General features: G+C 41.2%; 1 protein-coding gene and 1 long non-coding RNA gene across 3 annotated transcripts in view; one reads left to right on the forward strand and one right to left on the reverse strand.

Moving 5' to 3' along the window:
- Positions 1-3914, forward strand: part of LOC122991759 — a 7903-nt gene extending 3989 nt beyond the window's left edge. Inside the window, exons 3-4 of the long non-coding RNA XR_006405900.1 lie at positions 3569-3626; positions 3823-3914. This is a non-coding gene — a long non-coding RNA (uncharacterized LOC122991759). The remainder of the gene's footprint in view (positions 1-3568; positions 3627-3822) is intronic.
- Positions 1-14752, reverse strand: part of golga3 (golgin A3) — a 17743-nt gene extending 2991 nt beyond the window's left edge. Inside the window, exons 1-22 of one of the 2 annotated variants that reach the window (XM_044364936.1) lie at positions 14622-14752; positions 13132-13414; positions 11184-11339; positions 9695-9807; positions 8392-9113; positions 8131-8239; positions 7169-7475; positions 6826-7028; positions 6593-6730; positions 6162-6323; positions 5503-5871; positions 5208-5285; positions 3775-4038; positions 3528-3622; positions 2973-3189; positions 2375-2518; positions 2082-2279; positions 1851-1967; positions 1393-1532; positions 1130-1262; positions 684-806; positions 261-425 (exon numbers count right to left, since the gene is read on the reverse strand). In XM_044364936.1, the coding sequence (XP_044220871.1) occupies positions 261-425; positions 684-806; positions 1130-1262; positions 1393-1532; positions 1851-1967; positions 2082-2279; positions 2375-2518; positions 2973-3189; positions 3528-3622; positions 3775-4038; positions 5208-5285; positions 5503-5871; positions 6162-6323; positions 6593-6730; positions 6826-7028; positions 7169-7475; positions 8131-8239; positions 8392-9113; positions 9695-9807; positions 11184-11339; positions 13132-13297 (4119 nt within the window). In that variant the 5' untranslated portion in view covers positions 13298-13414; positions 14622-14752. Of the gene's footprint in view, positions 1-260; positions 426-683; positions 807-1129; positions 1263-1392; positions 1533-1850; positions 1968-2081; positions 2280-2374; positions 2519-2972; positions 3190-3527; positions 3623-3774; positions 4039-5207; positions 5286-5502; positions 5872-6161; positions 6324-6592; positions 6731-6825; positions 7029-7168; positions 7476-8130; positions 8240-8391; positions 9114-9694; positions 9808-11057; positions 11340-13131; positions 13415-14621 lie in introns of both variants that reach the window. The other variant, XM_044364925.1, reaches the window with a different exon arrangement.
- Between the last annotated feature and the right edge of the window lie 517 nt (positions 14753-15269).

Raw genomic sequence — 15269 nt, forward strand, 5'->3', positions numbered from 1 at the left:
ACAAACTTAAAACTAAGATAAAAAATAATAAAGAAAACATAGCACTGTGCTGAGAGCCGCAAGAGAAGCTGCAGAAGCTGACTGCAGAGCACCGTCTGTCTTTGAGAAACCGTATGGCAATGATGGTTGTTTAACAACCAAGACAACAACTCCCATGATCCCTCGCTACTTCATGACATCAACCAACTCTGTCTTCTGTTATTGTTTTGATTGAGCGGCAGAAAATTACATATTGTGCATTTAAGGAAAATATGTATTACCTTCCTTAGACGACTCTGTTTGAGGTCCTGCTTGAGTTGCTGGTTCTGCAGCAGGACCGTCTTCATGCTGTTTCTCAGCTCACCCACTTTGGCTTGCAGCATAAACTTGTCCTTTCTGGTGCCACTTAGCTCCTCCTGCACTGACTCCAGCTCCACCTTGATGTTCTGTGGCCCAGAGAAATATTTTTTAATTATACACCCGTTTGCAAAGTGAAAGGCACTGGTCATGACATAAATACTGCACAGAAATAACTGCAGTGCTCATCCTCCATCTCCCTACCTAATACACTAACCATCTATAATAATATGGCATTATCTGGCAATGATTTACTTTAGTAAATGTAATTCTGTGCATTCTTAAATACAGCAACATTTTATTTCTTCTTGAGAGCTTTTCATCCGTGCAATCAAACAATTACTTGCCTGCAGAGCTGTCTGTAGGTTGTCCAGCTCCCTGTGGTGGCACTGCTCCATCATCTCCACCTGCTGCTTCTGAGCCTCAATCTCCCTCTGCCTCTGCTCCACCTCCCACTTCAAGTCCTCAACCTGAGAGAGCAGTCAATGTTAGACTTTGGACAGTACCAACAAGAGATGGGCCAGAGTAGGGCTTAGGACATCCATTTTAAAGCCAAAAATTTTTCACCCATAATTGTTTTTTGGGGTTTGTGGTTAAAGCCTCTGAAACAGCATTTAGACAACTAGAATCCTAAAATTACTCCTTGAAACCCATCGACAAAATTATTGATCAATTATTTAAAAAACATTCAATCACAGAGACAGATAACACTGACTTCTCGCTGTTATGATATTTAAATAAAAGGTCATTATCAACCAAATATTTGAGTTTAACCGTAACTGGAAGTCCTTACCTCTTGGTTAGTGAGGGGCTGCTTTGACAGTTCCTCATCCAGTTGTTTCTGGAGGATCTGGAGCTGAGAATGGGCCTCAGCCAGCTCCTCTTGGAACCTGGAAATCTCCTGAGCATGCTGCTCATCCTGAGCCCTGTAGAGTATGATATATTCAATGATGAACGAGTGGTATGATGTATAACTACTACTTATGCAACACAATATAATATAAATAGTATCATGTCAAAAATCACTGTATTGTTTCATTACGTAAATGCACATACCCAAGTTTGTGGGCTTCACTCTGCAGAGCTTTGACTAGGTCCTCTTTGGCCTGCAGGTCTTTCTTGATCTCTGACAGCTCCAGCATGGCTGCCCTGTAGTGCCGTCTATTGTGGGCTGCTTCAGCCTTTGCTGCTGCCACCTGAAGGACATATTACATCATTACACCCCAAACAACCCCAGCAGGGCCAAATGCTCCTCATCCAAGACTGGTGACAAAAAGACAGATGCTATTACATATATTAAATATGCCTGTAACAATTCAACTCTCTTACATTCACAAGAAGCTTGTTATTGTGCCTTGTGCAAAGCAAATTTTATCAAAATAAATATTCAAATATATTTTAGTCATACTGGTTGGAATCCTTTTGAGGGCAAAATGAAAATTCTCTGCAGTTTTAGGATTTTAATGTTAGAGAAGGAGAATATCTCATCCTGATGATGGGCTGAGAACTCCTACCTGTTCTTTCAAGTCCTTTACTTTGGTTTTCTCTTTTTCCAAGGCAAGCTGTAGAGTTTGCACCACCTGCTTCATTTGCTGGTCCTCCTCCTCTTTACGCTTCAGAACAGCTTGAACCTGTAGAAAAGGATGAATGAGAAAACATTCTGAGATTCCAACACAACGTCCAATTTAAAAGTGCATACTTTTCTATCTCAATGCTAATTTTTCTGCCATATTCAAATTTTTCACCTGTAAGTTGAGCTGGACAAGATCAGCCTCTCTCTTAGCTAAGGCAGATTCCAAAATGTTGGCATGCTCCCGTAGTGTATTGTGGGACTGTGCCAATCCAGCCAATTTCCCTTTTTCATGTTCTAGCTCCAGTGCTAGCTTCTTGTTGGCATCTTCTAACTTTCGGATCCGCTTCTTGAAGCATCGTGACTCTTGAAGCTGTGGAAAAATAATATACATGAATAGAGTGACTACAGAGGCCATAAAAAAACGGATAAACCATCATTTCCCATTAGAAATATAGTATGTCGTACCTCGTCCTCCAGCTCCAGGACCTTCTCCTGGTACTCCTCTAACTCTGTAGAGGTAAGGGTGATCACTTCCTGCAGCTCCTTCTCTAGCATAGTTTTGCTGTTGGTCACAGCCTGCAGCTCAGCCTGCAGAGCCACAATCTTCTCCTGGATGACAAATAAAACCAAAGTGTTTCACTATGAAAAAATTTAAATTGCTTTGACAAATATCTTTATAATAAAGAATTATGAGTCGAGTACAAGGCTAGACTGAAGGCTATCCTATTAATGTTTTTAAAACAGTTATTATCTCTGTGAAAAATAATAGCATTCCTCAGACCAAGGTGAAGCATTTTCAGTACAACAACCTAACTGCATACAAGTACTCCTTTACTTCAATTAGAAATGTTACTTTTTTCAGTTTTACTTAGAAGTTCCAAGACTAACAACTGCTGATATTATTCAGTGCAACCTTTAGACCACTTTTACAATAATAGATGCTTTTTACAATGCTAATTGCCTGAAACTCTTTATCAACCTATATGTCCAAGTTACTATTTTCAGACTAGAGAAAGTAAATTTGAAACTTCAGTTATGTGAACTTCTCAAGGCAGGTGTATACCTGTAAGGCCTGGCTGTTTCCCCCATTTGACACCTGGGCTTTGAGTTTGACCAGCTCTGCCTCAGCTGTCTCCTTGTCAGCCAGGGCCTCTTGCAGCCTCCTACTCAGGATGCCCACGGCATTCTCGTAGGCCTTGTGTTTGGCCTTCATCTCCTTCTGGGCACTGGTCAAATCTGTCCCTAGTCGCTTCATGCGCACCTTCTGCTCTGAGATGGCCCTGTTTCAAGCAAATAAGAAATCATGTTTAATACGCCCAAGGAGATAATGGACAGCAGACTATACATATGAACACAAGATGTAGGTATGTAGGCTATACATCCTAAAATGTTGTCTAACTTGGCAGATTTTTTTATATAACGTACAGAGAGAAGGGAATGTGACAACATATACTGACTCATATGCAGACAACCTACATGTAGATCAGGACCTGTAAAAGCTATGCCCCATATTTTTATTTATAAATAGCACTTGACAACAGAGATATTCATCATGGTCCAAGTCATTTGTGTGGGCATCATTCAAGCTCCACAAATCTCAATGGAACACATGACTCACTTTTTGGCTTCTGACTCCATTTTCTCCACCTGTTTCCTCAGGCCCTCGTTCTCTTCTGTCACTGCTGCAAGCTGGCTCTGATCAAACTGTAGAGACTGGGTAGGAAGAAAACCAAATAATCCACATTGCAACAGGATTCAAACAAATATGGCTCGCAGTTAACAGTTTACTTACACCTGCTTATACTACATCCAAAACATCAACATTTACTGAAACATTTTGGACAAATTTAAGTACTCCTAATTACCTGGATCTGGGTTTCAAGCTGATCTCTTTCTGTTTGAATGGCTTGCAGATGGGCTTCCATATTGCTCATCTGCTCCTGGACTCTCACCACCTCCTTCTGCAGCCGGGCCTGCTCCAACTCCGCCTTCTGCTTCTCCTCCTGGACACCCAGCAGCTCCTGCTTCAAGTCTTTCACCTCCGTCAACAGACGCTTCTTAGTGGACTTGAGCTCGCTGATCAACTGGTCTTTGGAGCTGGCATCCCGACGGTAGGCTTCCACCATCACCTGTGAAGTCATTCACAAGGTTACTTCTGGCTAGCATGTATAATGAAACACTAATAAGATGGGTAATTTTCCCTTTACAAGAACAGTCTCCTTCTCATTTGTCTAAACTGAGACAGTAGGCAAAATGACATTTCACGACATACTGAAGACACATTGCAGGAGAGAAGGCTGCAACATTTGAGTCCTACACTGCATCATCTCCAGGCTTGAATGAGATATATTTCACTGAAGAAAAAAAGTTTATAAATACAGAGCTGCATAGGCTTCAGCTCCCCAAATAGCCTTGTGTTTGTTTCTAAGGAGGGACATACATATTCTCCTCATATACTTTTGAAAACAGTGCAAGCCTTTATTTTTGGCATTAATAAGCTGCATTTGAGCCCAAACAGGAACACTATACCTTTATTTGATACCACACAATATAGAGTTGACAGGAAATGAAGGGGGAACGGAGGGGCACGACATGCCACAAAGGTCCTGGTCAGGTCCCGTTGTTTAAATATCATGGATTGCAGAAAGCAGTCCGAATAAAATCTGATCAACCAACAGGAATGTTAACGTCTGAGTCTAAAGAGGGTGCACAAAAACTGAAGCCTTGAAGGAAATAAAATACAGTGCACATTTCTGTCAGTCATTCTGTCAATTGACTCCACCTTCTTTATGACAGCCTGTCAATGCAAACTGAGCAGCATCCATCATTGCTCAATCCACCGCAGTGTGTCACACTGAGCATTCTTCAGATGACAGCCATCTGGCTCTACAATACATCCTCCCACGACAGCTTCAGCCTGAGCCAGCTGGGAGATTCTGACAAGTGTATTTGTGTACGCAAAGTACACTTCTCTGTAGCTTCTACTAACATCACTCGCACAATCTACCCACATCTGCTCTTAGTTATAAAAATGACATTTAAATTAACTACATGGAAAAATGTAATTTTTTGATCAGTTTTTACAACATAATGAAAATGTCTCATACAGTGACACACACTGCGTTTCTCCAGAGTTATAGGCAATATCATTTAGTCTTAACTACACAATTTTCTATTAGTGAACTAGTGAATTATTTACACAGGAGATTTTTGACACTTCACTTACAATCTAATTTCTAGTACAATATATCTTACAAACTGATGCAGAGTAAATGCAAGGGCAGGAGAGAGGTCTTACCTTTTGTTGTTGAAACTGCTCCTTCAGTTTCTGAGCTTGTTTCTTCAGGGAACTATTTTCTTGTTGTAGGGTTTCAATCTGTAACAAAGCAAAAGCCCTTCATTATTCACTACCTTCTCAACATAGTGATGAGAGGGCATCTTGAAAAGAATGTCAATGTTTGTTGTGATGTTAAATCATGACTGTGGTTATTCCTCCATGAAACTGTATATTGTTTCTTTTGTTTTACATTTTATTAGTTTGACTAATGAGTCATACACTACTATACAAATCACTCCTGCCATTTGTCTCGTACCTGATTGGCTTTGACCTGGACTTCCTGTCTGAGCTGATCCAAGACATCTGAAGCCACCAGAACATCCTCTCCAAGTCGTTCAGCACCCTCGTCAAGTTGGCTCTTGTCTGCCCGGGCAGCCTGCAGTGCAACCTCCAGAACAATCTTCTCATTCTGGAGGTACTGGATGTTGTCGTCCTTGGAACTGCTCTCTGTCTGCAGCTCGGCCAGCTGTGCCTCCAGTTCCAGGTAGCGAGCCTCTAGCTGGTTGATGGATTGCTCTTTGGTGTGCAGGTTCTCCTGAGTGGTGGTCAGCTGGCACATCAGCTCCAGATGTTCTTTCTGGAGTGACTGCAACTGCATGTCTTTCTGGGAAAGGGTCAACTTCATCTGAGGAAGATAGAGCGTGAGAGGCAGTTCAGAGCAGAATGCAACAATAATTTACTGCCATACAAAAAAAAAAACATGCTCAGCTGCCCTAGAATGAGTCAAATCATCTAATTCACCCACTTCTTTTTATTCCAACAATAATCATATTTTTGCTTACATTATTTTCTTGATGGTTTGTCACATTAAAAAATAAGTTCTGACAACATAAAACTTATCAACACAGCAAATGAGGTTATATAACTATCTCCAATAGAAGAATTTACACACTATGTTACTTTTAGAATGACTACCTGCTCTAGTTCCCTTTCCAGGGTGCTGGCTGTGTTGGCAAGTTTTATTAAGCGTTCTCGTTCTTCCTCAAACTCGTCTAGTTTGTGCTGCAGGTCGTCTTCCACCATGGACTTCGCATCCTGGATCTGCTTGTAAGCAGCTTCTTGGGTCAGCATGTCAGCCTACATCGAAGACAGTTAAAAGTTAACAAATATCTTGTTAGAAAAGAGGTTGATTTAAATATATAACTGAAAAACACACGTATGTCTAACAAAATATTACATGCATTCAAATGAGTAGTCATCATTTTAGAAGGTTTTTTGTTTGGTTTTACTTAAGGTCCTTGGATCAATAATGACCTTCAGGTACCGTCTGTTCCCTGAGTGGATATATAAACTTTAAATTGAAAACTGACAGTGGCAAATTCAGAAAGGGATGTAACTGAATATACCTCAATGCTCTGCAGCTGAACAGCAATACGCTCCTTTTCTTTGATAGAGCGGTGTTGGGTCTCAGTGAGTTGGTGTGACAGTGTCACATTCTCCAGCTTTAGATGTTCCAGGACTCCAATCTGGGTCATCTGTCCAGCCTGCGAAAGCCAAAAAGAACACAAGTATCATGTAAGCCAGCATCTCCTGACTGTTGTCTTAAGGACAAAACCAGGTGCATTAGCATCAATCTTACCTGCATGTTAGCCATTTCACCTTGCAGTCGTACTCTTGCCTCCTGGGCCAGGGCCAGCTGCTGCTGGTACCATTGTCTGACCTGCTGGAGTGAGTCGATTTCAGCCTGAGAGGTCTTCAGCCGGCTCTGCAGGGTGCTGCGCTCCAGCTGGACCTGTTGAAGCTGGCTCTGGAGACCACCCATCTGCTGACGTAACTCCTGAACTGTAAAATGTAAGATCAAAACATCTCATTTAATGCAGTCAGGGTTACCCCACATCATCATGGGTGGTTCATTAACTCAAACATCTTTAGAGATGCTGACTATTTATTGGTACACTCAGCTCTGGGTCTCTGTGACTCACCTGTATTGTCCCTTGAAGTTACAGTGTTTTGCATCTCCTCCACCTTCCCCATCAGCCTGTTGTATTGGTCTTCAGCCACCTTCAGGTCATTGCTCAAAGAAGCCAGACTGGCATTCTTGCTCTCCAAACTGCCCTGGAGCTCCACCATGGCCTTCTCTAGCTGGCTGCAGTTCTGTCGCAGTGTACCAATCTCTGTAGTGAGGGTGCTCTGCTTCTCCTGGCTAACCTGAGCTTCCACATTCTTAGCCTGCAGCTGAGCATTCACTGTAGCAAGCTGGGCCTGAAGCTCTGTCTTCTCCTTGAGAGCCTGGAGGACAGGAAAGATTGGTCATCACATATGCCCAGTTACTCTCAATGTTTCCAGTGTGTCCTCATAGATGTGGCCTGTCCATGTAATTTATCATCGAGCTAAGTTTGATCATTTTGGTTGCTGTGGTAAATGAGGTGGTGTCTTGATAGCATCAGTAATGGCATTTACAGGCAAAGATGCAAATGGTATTTGATATATTGTTGACTTGATTTGTAATTAGCTGTGTGTAAGTTCTATTTATGCAAACATAGCCTTATTAGTATACAAAAGATAAAACTTCATACATAGTACATACATAATATTTATACAATGTAGATTTATGTGCTCTCAGATATGCTCTTGGGTGAGCATTTACAATACATGGCATGTAATTGGATGTTTTTACATTTTTAGATAATAAGTCATATCAACCAATCGATCCATCGATCTAATTACCAAGAAAAATCTTAATAACTTATTTTGTTTGAGATTGTGTCACAGACGTGTTCATTGATGTCAGTCATTTTTGAGGATGCAGTTTGTTCTGGGGCTGTATTTGATTATTTCAAAGTGTCTCTGGTATTTTGTCCACTACTGTGCAGAATTTGTATGTATGGGGCTCTTTATGCAATAGGAACAAAAAATATAATTAAAGAAATCAATGTTATATAACCTGATTGGCCTCAGATGACAAGGACTCCAGCTGGCCCTCCAGTCTCATTTTCTCTTTCAGCACTTGGAGCATTTCGTCATGGCCCATCACAGAACTCTCCAAGGAAACACTGAAAAAATGTAAATAACATCAGTGTTCAAATGATTTGATTCATTAACAACTGACATAATAAATGAACTGTTTTAAGTAAGTAATAAACAAAACACCAAACATCTGTGGGTTAATCATTTTATTCTATCCCTATCTGACATTGACAAATACCTGCTGGAGAAACTGTCCCTGCGGCTGCGAGGCTCAGCTGTGCCCTCTCTCTCTTGCTCCATCTCCAGAAGGTGCTGCTCTTCACTGGCTGCCTGCAGCACCTCTTGCAGGGAGGGGAACTGACCCATGGCCTCAGGGGCAATCTCCCTCCCCTCCACCGAGTAGGGCCCCTGCTGCCTGTCCACTGCAGCAGAGAGCATTCCGTATGTTCCCCTGGTAGACACACTGCTGTAAGATGAGCTGTCACTGTCGTTGCCATCATTCCCTGGCCTTGTTCCCGATTCACTGCCATCAATTTCGGAAACATTGTCCCCAACCTGGGGTGAACCACCAGGCTGTCCCTCTGCCTCACAGGTGCTGCACTCTGACATCACACTGACCTCAGACAGAGTGGACACTGAGCTAATGGTGGACTGGAGGGAGCCCATGGTGTTGTCTGCTGTCCTTACTCCACCTCCTCCCCCACCTCCACCGTCATTCTCAGGAGACTTATAGTCAGCCAAGGAGTGGATCTTGCTTGGGCGGGGTGACCTGGACTTCCTCTCCTTGGAAGGGGGAATTCCCAGGCTGCCCAGTTTGGGACCACGGGGGACACTGGTTCTCAAGAAGGAATACTCCTTGGTCATGGCGACAGTGTTGGCCCGGGGCAGAGCCTCAGGATGCAGCATTAACTCTGGATCCAGGGTACTGAAAGGCCTGTTTTTGGGGGTGCTGCGGTGAGACTAGAAACAGACAGAAAGAAAGGACCAAGGGAACTGTTATCCTGACAATATCTAACACAAATATAGGCCACTCAGGAGCCAGACCATCACCAATGCTGAACAATTCTCCAAGCTGAAAACTGGTCTCTATGCCTGTTAAGACTGTATACTGTCTAGGTTATATTTTCCAAGAAAATAGCAGGTTTAGTAGCAGACCTGAGCTGAGTGCAAGTCTTACCACAAGCATAAAAGTAGAACACCACATGGTAGTTACAGCATCAAAATAGATAATTGTCTAATGGCAGAAATTTCACATTCAAATAATTACTGAAAAGTTAATCAACTGATTCTTTGCTAGGGGCTATCTTTGTTCCAAATTTGTTCCATATCCATTCATTACTTCTTGATGTTTTTTTTAATAGACAGATGGGTAAAAAGGGGAATGCAACAGGGGCTGAAATGGTGACTAAGGTGGCTGGGGAAACCTGATAATATTGAATGCAAATTGAATTGTAAATATTGAATGTAAAAGGCTAACCTGCATACATATAAATTCATGATCAAGCGTTGTCCTTAACCTGACACTGACTCCATTCACTCACCCTCTCTTTATGTCTCTGCACTCTGTACTGTTTGAGTTGCTCCTCCAGGCGCCGGCGAGCCTCCAGGCGAATCCTCTCCTCATTCTCCATCTCCAATGATGGCTTCTGGTTGGCTACAGAGAAAGTACATTAAGCCAAAAAGAGGAATGTTCCCCACCAAAAGACCTGTTTTATATGACTATAACAAGTGAGTCCAAGCAATGAGCTTTATGTTGCATTGTTGATCAGGCATAGCTGAGTGTAAAGGCTTGTATGATGTTTGTGGTATATGGTGGAGAGTGAAACTACCTGAAATCCTGTCCTCAAAATAGCTAAATTAAACAAATTATTCAAAGTGGAGTTGCTCGTGTTTATCCCTGGGCAGGAAACAAGCTTTTTGTATAAACCACAGTGACCTGTAAGTCACAAGCTGCGCCTGCAACACTTCATTTTACTTGACAGCTACTGCAGATTTTCAGAGCAGATGGCTATGGAACTACTATATGGGTGTAACAGCACATGTTAGTTATATCATTTACTACTTCATGACCCAATGTGACTGGTAGAGCAGGCTAACAAACCAGCCACATCAAAACTTTTCCATCATGATAATCACTTTACAGTTTTTTTCCGGTTTTAGGCCAATGTTTTAAGTGTGCACCACGCTGTATAATTGTTCTTATATGCATGGTCAGTGCCTTTGAAAATCTTGACTTCAGTCAGTCATGCAACTAGTATTGACAGTAATGCAATATGTTGAAAGTCTTTTATAACCATATTAAACAAATGTACATTGGATTAGTCATAAACATGTGACATCAAGAGCGCTATACTATAGGATTCTTCATGTGGCACTATATATATATATATACATACATACATACACACACACACACACATATATATACATATATATACATATATACACACACACAAATATATTCTATGTGGGACTCATAATGTATAGCCAAACAAAATCACCACAGTTTGTGTCAGATCTCATTGTGAAAATGCTTGAAAATATTACATTTCATCACTATGAACAAGGCAGCTGCACCTGACATTAAAATACCACCAAAAGATAACATAACAGAGGGATTAGTTCCAAAACACACAGCCATTAGTCCAAACACTGTTCCAAATAAAGCACCCACACCAAGCTCTAATCAAGCAAACAAATGCCTATGGGAGTTGCAGAAAAGAGGCAGAGCTCAAACAACTTAAAGAAATTTCCACTGAATCCATCTGTTTGGGGAACTCACAGACAGGGGAGTTAAAAAGGATGTGTACATGATCCAAAAAATCAAAACATCCCACAGCAAAATGAGGTTAAAATGCAGGGGGTGTTAGAGGGGCCACTTGCTCAACATAAGTTTATGCTTACACAATTCAGTCTCCTGCATAGGCATACTGAGTCTGAGCGACTGCAATGCATCACCCTTGTGAATCGTGACCTCAGCACTAGCCCCCTCAGACTTCTCTAGCATCATGGGTGGATAAGCAGCCACACCTGGGGAGGGCTCTTGGGTCTGGGAGTTGACAGGGGAGCTGGTGCTCTGGGGAGGGGCTGTCGGAGGCAGGGACCCATTCATATGGGTGTCCCCCGCAGCACCAAAGCCCTCTGCCAGTCCATCTCCATTTGGCAGCCCTTCTGAGCTGACAGGACCTGAAAAAGAAGGGTGAAGAAAAGCCCGGAGAAACATGACAATTAAGTCATGATCAGGTATTGTGAGCTAGACTGCAAAGTGAATGTGATTCTGTTGGAAAACTGGCTGGACAACTTTGTCAAACTACAATAGCTGAAGTGAAACAGAAAGCTTGCAACATTCAAGCAGCACATGGCTACTAGGCATCCCTTTAGCTGCACCTACTCCTTGTGTCAAGGAGCACGATTATCAGGCTCATCTTGCAAGCCAAAGACATTAAAATACAAATTAGACATTTTGCACCATATGCACCAATAAGCCCACCTGTTGCTTAAAGAGAAACACCATTGATTAACACATGGGGAGTACTACTCAACCTGTGAAAACAATTCTGTGTCTGTATTTCTGGGGGGAGAGAAAAATAACCCCCGTGATGTCACCAGTCCAGATATCTGTGTCTATGCTGTACTGATTTTGAACTTTACAAATTTGTGCAACCACAAATATTTTCTCAGTCATCTCCTTCTCCTAAAGCTTAAGCGCTGTGTCAAATATAAGCATAGTTGCCCCATGATTAGAACAGCAACAATTAGCCGATTAATCAATTAGTTGCCAACTATTACATTAATTGCCAACTACTTTAATAATCGATTAATCGTTTTGAGTCATTTTTTAAGACAAAAATGTCTGATTCTAGCTTCTTAAATGTGAAAATTTTCTGGTTTCTTTAGTCTTCTATGGCGGTAAACTGATTATCTTTGGGTGGTGGACTGTTGTAAACAAAACAATATATTTGAGGACATCATCTTGGCCTTTGGGAAACGGTGATCAATATTTTTCACCATTTGAAACACCAAACAACTAATTTATGAATCAAGAAAATAATTGACAGCTTAATGGATAATGAACATAATTGTTAGTTGCAGCCTACCCGTGATGATGACTAAGAATTCAGCTCAGCTATTTAACACATCAGTTCAAAGAGCTGTGTAGCACAGAGCAGTAGAAGGCCTTGGGCCTTGTAATAGCCACCACAACAGGTCATGCATGGCAGGATAAAAATGTTAGATAAAAGAGATACTACTAGTATCTCTTTTATCTAACACTTGTATCCTGCCATGCATGATATGCCTAAAGGGAAAAGAACTTCGCAGCTAGGAGAGCAGGGTTGGAAACAAGTATATCACAGCATGAGGAGAGCCATTCTAATATGAATATGATTTCTAGGCTATGTCTCTGTATGTGGAAGTCACCACAGTCAATTCCCACTGAGCAGCAAACACACAACATCTACTATCATGTATTCACAAGGAGGAGACAAATATTGATAACAAAGCTATAGTGCTGAAATATAAGTACAAAATAAAGCAATACTTTCAATGGGGCTGTGTAATATTACCGAAGCAAGCACATGTTTGCTTTTTAATGAAACATAATAAAACCTAAATATATGTTACAAACCTGTCCCCAGACAATCAAACTGTTTGAGTCCTTTTAATGTTGATTCGGCTGACAAATATTGTTTTTTTTCGATTAGGACCAGGCATCTACAGGCATCTAGAAATCCAATTTTGACATACAAACCATTGCTTATATATTACCCCTTTTTTTTTTTATAAGTGATATTTGTCAATTTAATTTTTTTTTCTTCCAGTATCACAGCACTAACACTTCATCGTTGCCATATTTTGGTTTGTTTTGCCACTAAAAAGGTTGTGAAGGGGTGGTGTCACATGAAGACAAGATACCAGCAAAAACCATTAAATACAATACAACCCAATCATATCCTATCAAGAAAGCATCAGTACTCACCATTATGAAGACCCCCGTTAGTATTTTGAGTATTCTCAAGCCCTTGTTGCTTCACTTGTGTTTCACTTTCCACAGTATGAGCTTCAGCCTCTTTGGATTTTAAAATGATGTGCTCTTGATCAGCATTAACCTCCATTTGAGCGTCTTCTGAATGATTAATGTCCATTTCCTTTAAGAAACTGAATAGACGGTACTGCTGGTTCCCCCTCGGAAAGAAGTTCTCACAACACCATCTTCTTAGGAGGCTGGTGAGCTGGGAGCATGTCAATGTTCAGGAATACTTCTGAACACAAACAAACGAGAAGATGTTGAGTTTAACATCTGGCTCTTGTTTGGACAATATGTCACATTTTGAAGATTCACATACATTACAAGAGAAGCTGTAGCTCCTCACCAGTGATTCTTTACGGCGGTAATAATGTTATGTAACAACACAGCGTGCTTTAATTTAACCATAAGCCAGAGTCAAGGGCCAACAAGCTGGCTGACTAGTTAAGTAGATTGTGTCGAGTTAAATATACATTTACTAGCAAGTCACATTGAATTCCTTCACTTCTATCTAGAGAAACTCTGTGGACAAGTCTGACAGGCCAAAAGTGACAGTTTCACGTTTCCCTTTTTATAGGCTAAAGTGCAGGTAGTTAAGATTGAATTTATTCGTTGTAGGAATTTGTAGAATCTGCCGATAAATCAGAGATAAGTCTCATCAACCACAGGAATATCAATTCAAGCCTGTCAGCTGTCATGGTTTGGTTAAGACTGTGGGAAACACCAGTTTTACAGCGAGAGGAGAAGTTGCTGACTCTGGTATGTGTTTGCCGAATTCACCACAGAGTACAAAAGAGAAAAGAAAAATATAAGCCAAGCTTACAAATAGGCCTAAACTGCATTTATGTGTTTTTAAGAAGAGTCTGGCACTTAAGTCGAAAGATATCCAGCTGTCAATATGAAATAATGCGGCAATGTTGTTATTATGCAAAACAGCATAATGCACCAGCATGTTTCAAGTAAGTTAGTCACTGTATGCTATTAACTTAACGTAATGATGATAACCTTTGACTCTGGCTGACATTAGCTTGGTTACTTTGCTAGCCGCTTTTCAATAAGGTTTCACATCGTCTAGCTGCAGTCAACAGTTTAGACGGCGTTAGAAATGAAGAGCATCATTGATAAACATGAATACATACGCTGTTATGTTGCCCTAATGAGTCCTCCTTGTTCATTTAACTCTAACGGCTAATGACAAAGATGACAGACTAGCTTAGATGGGTAACATTAAAACGTCGTGTTTACTGTACGACAGGACCTGTCAAGCTAACTTACATTTGCTAACGCTAACTCGCTAGCTAGAATAGCCAGCGCCTGTGTAGAGGTGTGATTTTTAAATATTTTCAAATAACATTCTTTCACTCAAGTACGTTACAAACTCTATGTGTTAACTATAAAATGACAAATTCGGAAAATGTCACAAAAAGACAATAAACGCTCACCTTTTTGCGAGCTTCGCCTTTTACTACGTGGCTGTTTGGTTTCCGTCCCTTTATCTGTCCGACTAGAAACAGTGGGTGCAAACAATGCATCTATCTAGGTGGTGAACCAAATAAAGCCTGACAGCCAGGCAATCGAGCGTCTGCTGTGTACACTCACGGCGTTCAATACAAACACTCATTAATTAATGATCTAAGATAGTGCTATTACAAAGGCATATTGCAATAATAAACGTGTTAAATGAACTATGATATGGAACAAATACTACTACGGGGTAAACCCATGGATGTATATAGATTTGTCGGATGTGGTACAGTGCTTCACTGTTGTGGTCAGAGAGCTGCACCCTGAGCAGCTGTGGCAGCTAAACTGCAGCTGCGGGCGATGCCACCCAGAAGTACCATTACAAGCTGCAAATGCGAGCTTTTGAGCCTGCACAGAATGCATGGATTGCATCGATATGCACATCAATATATCATGCTATGGCTCAATGTAATGGGATTATACTGGGGTCCACATAAAGGATTTGAGTTAAGCTGTTATAATTGCATTAGCCTTAAAAACTGTGCCCGTGTCGTCCATGTGTGTAATTTGTTCTAGGCTGGCCATTAACTCTTCAATGGTTTGTATTTTGATTCTGTGCAGGAACG

This window comes from Thunnus albacares, chromosome 2 (genome assembly GCF_914725855.1).
Source record: "Thunnus albacares chromosome 2, fThuAlb1.1, whole genome shotgun sequence".
NCBI lineage: Eukaryota > Metazoa > Chordata > Actinopteri > Scombriformes > Scombridae > Thunnus > Thunnus albacares.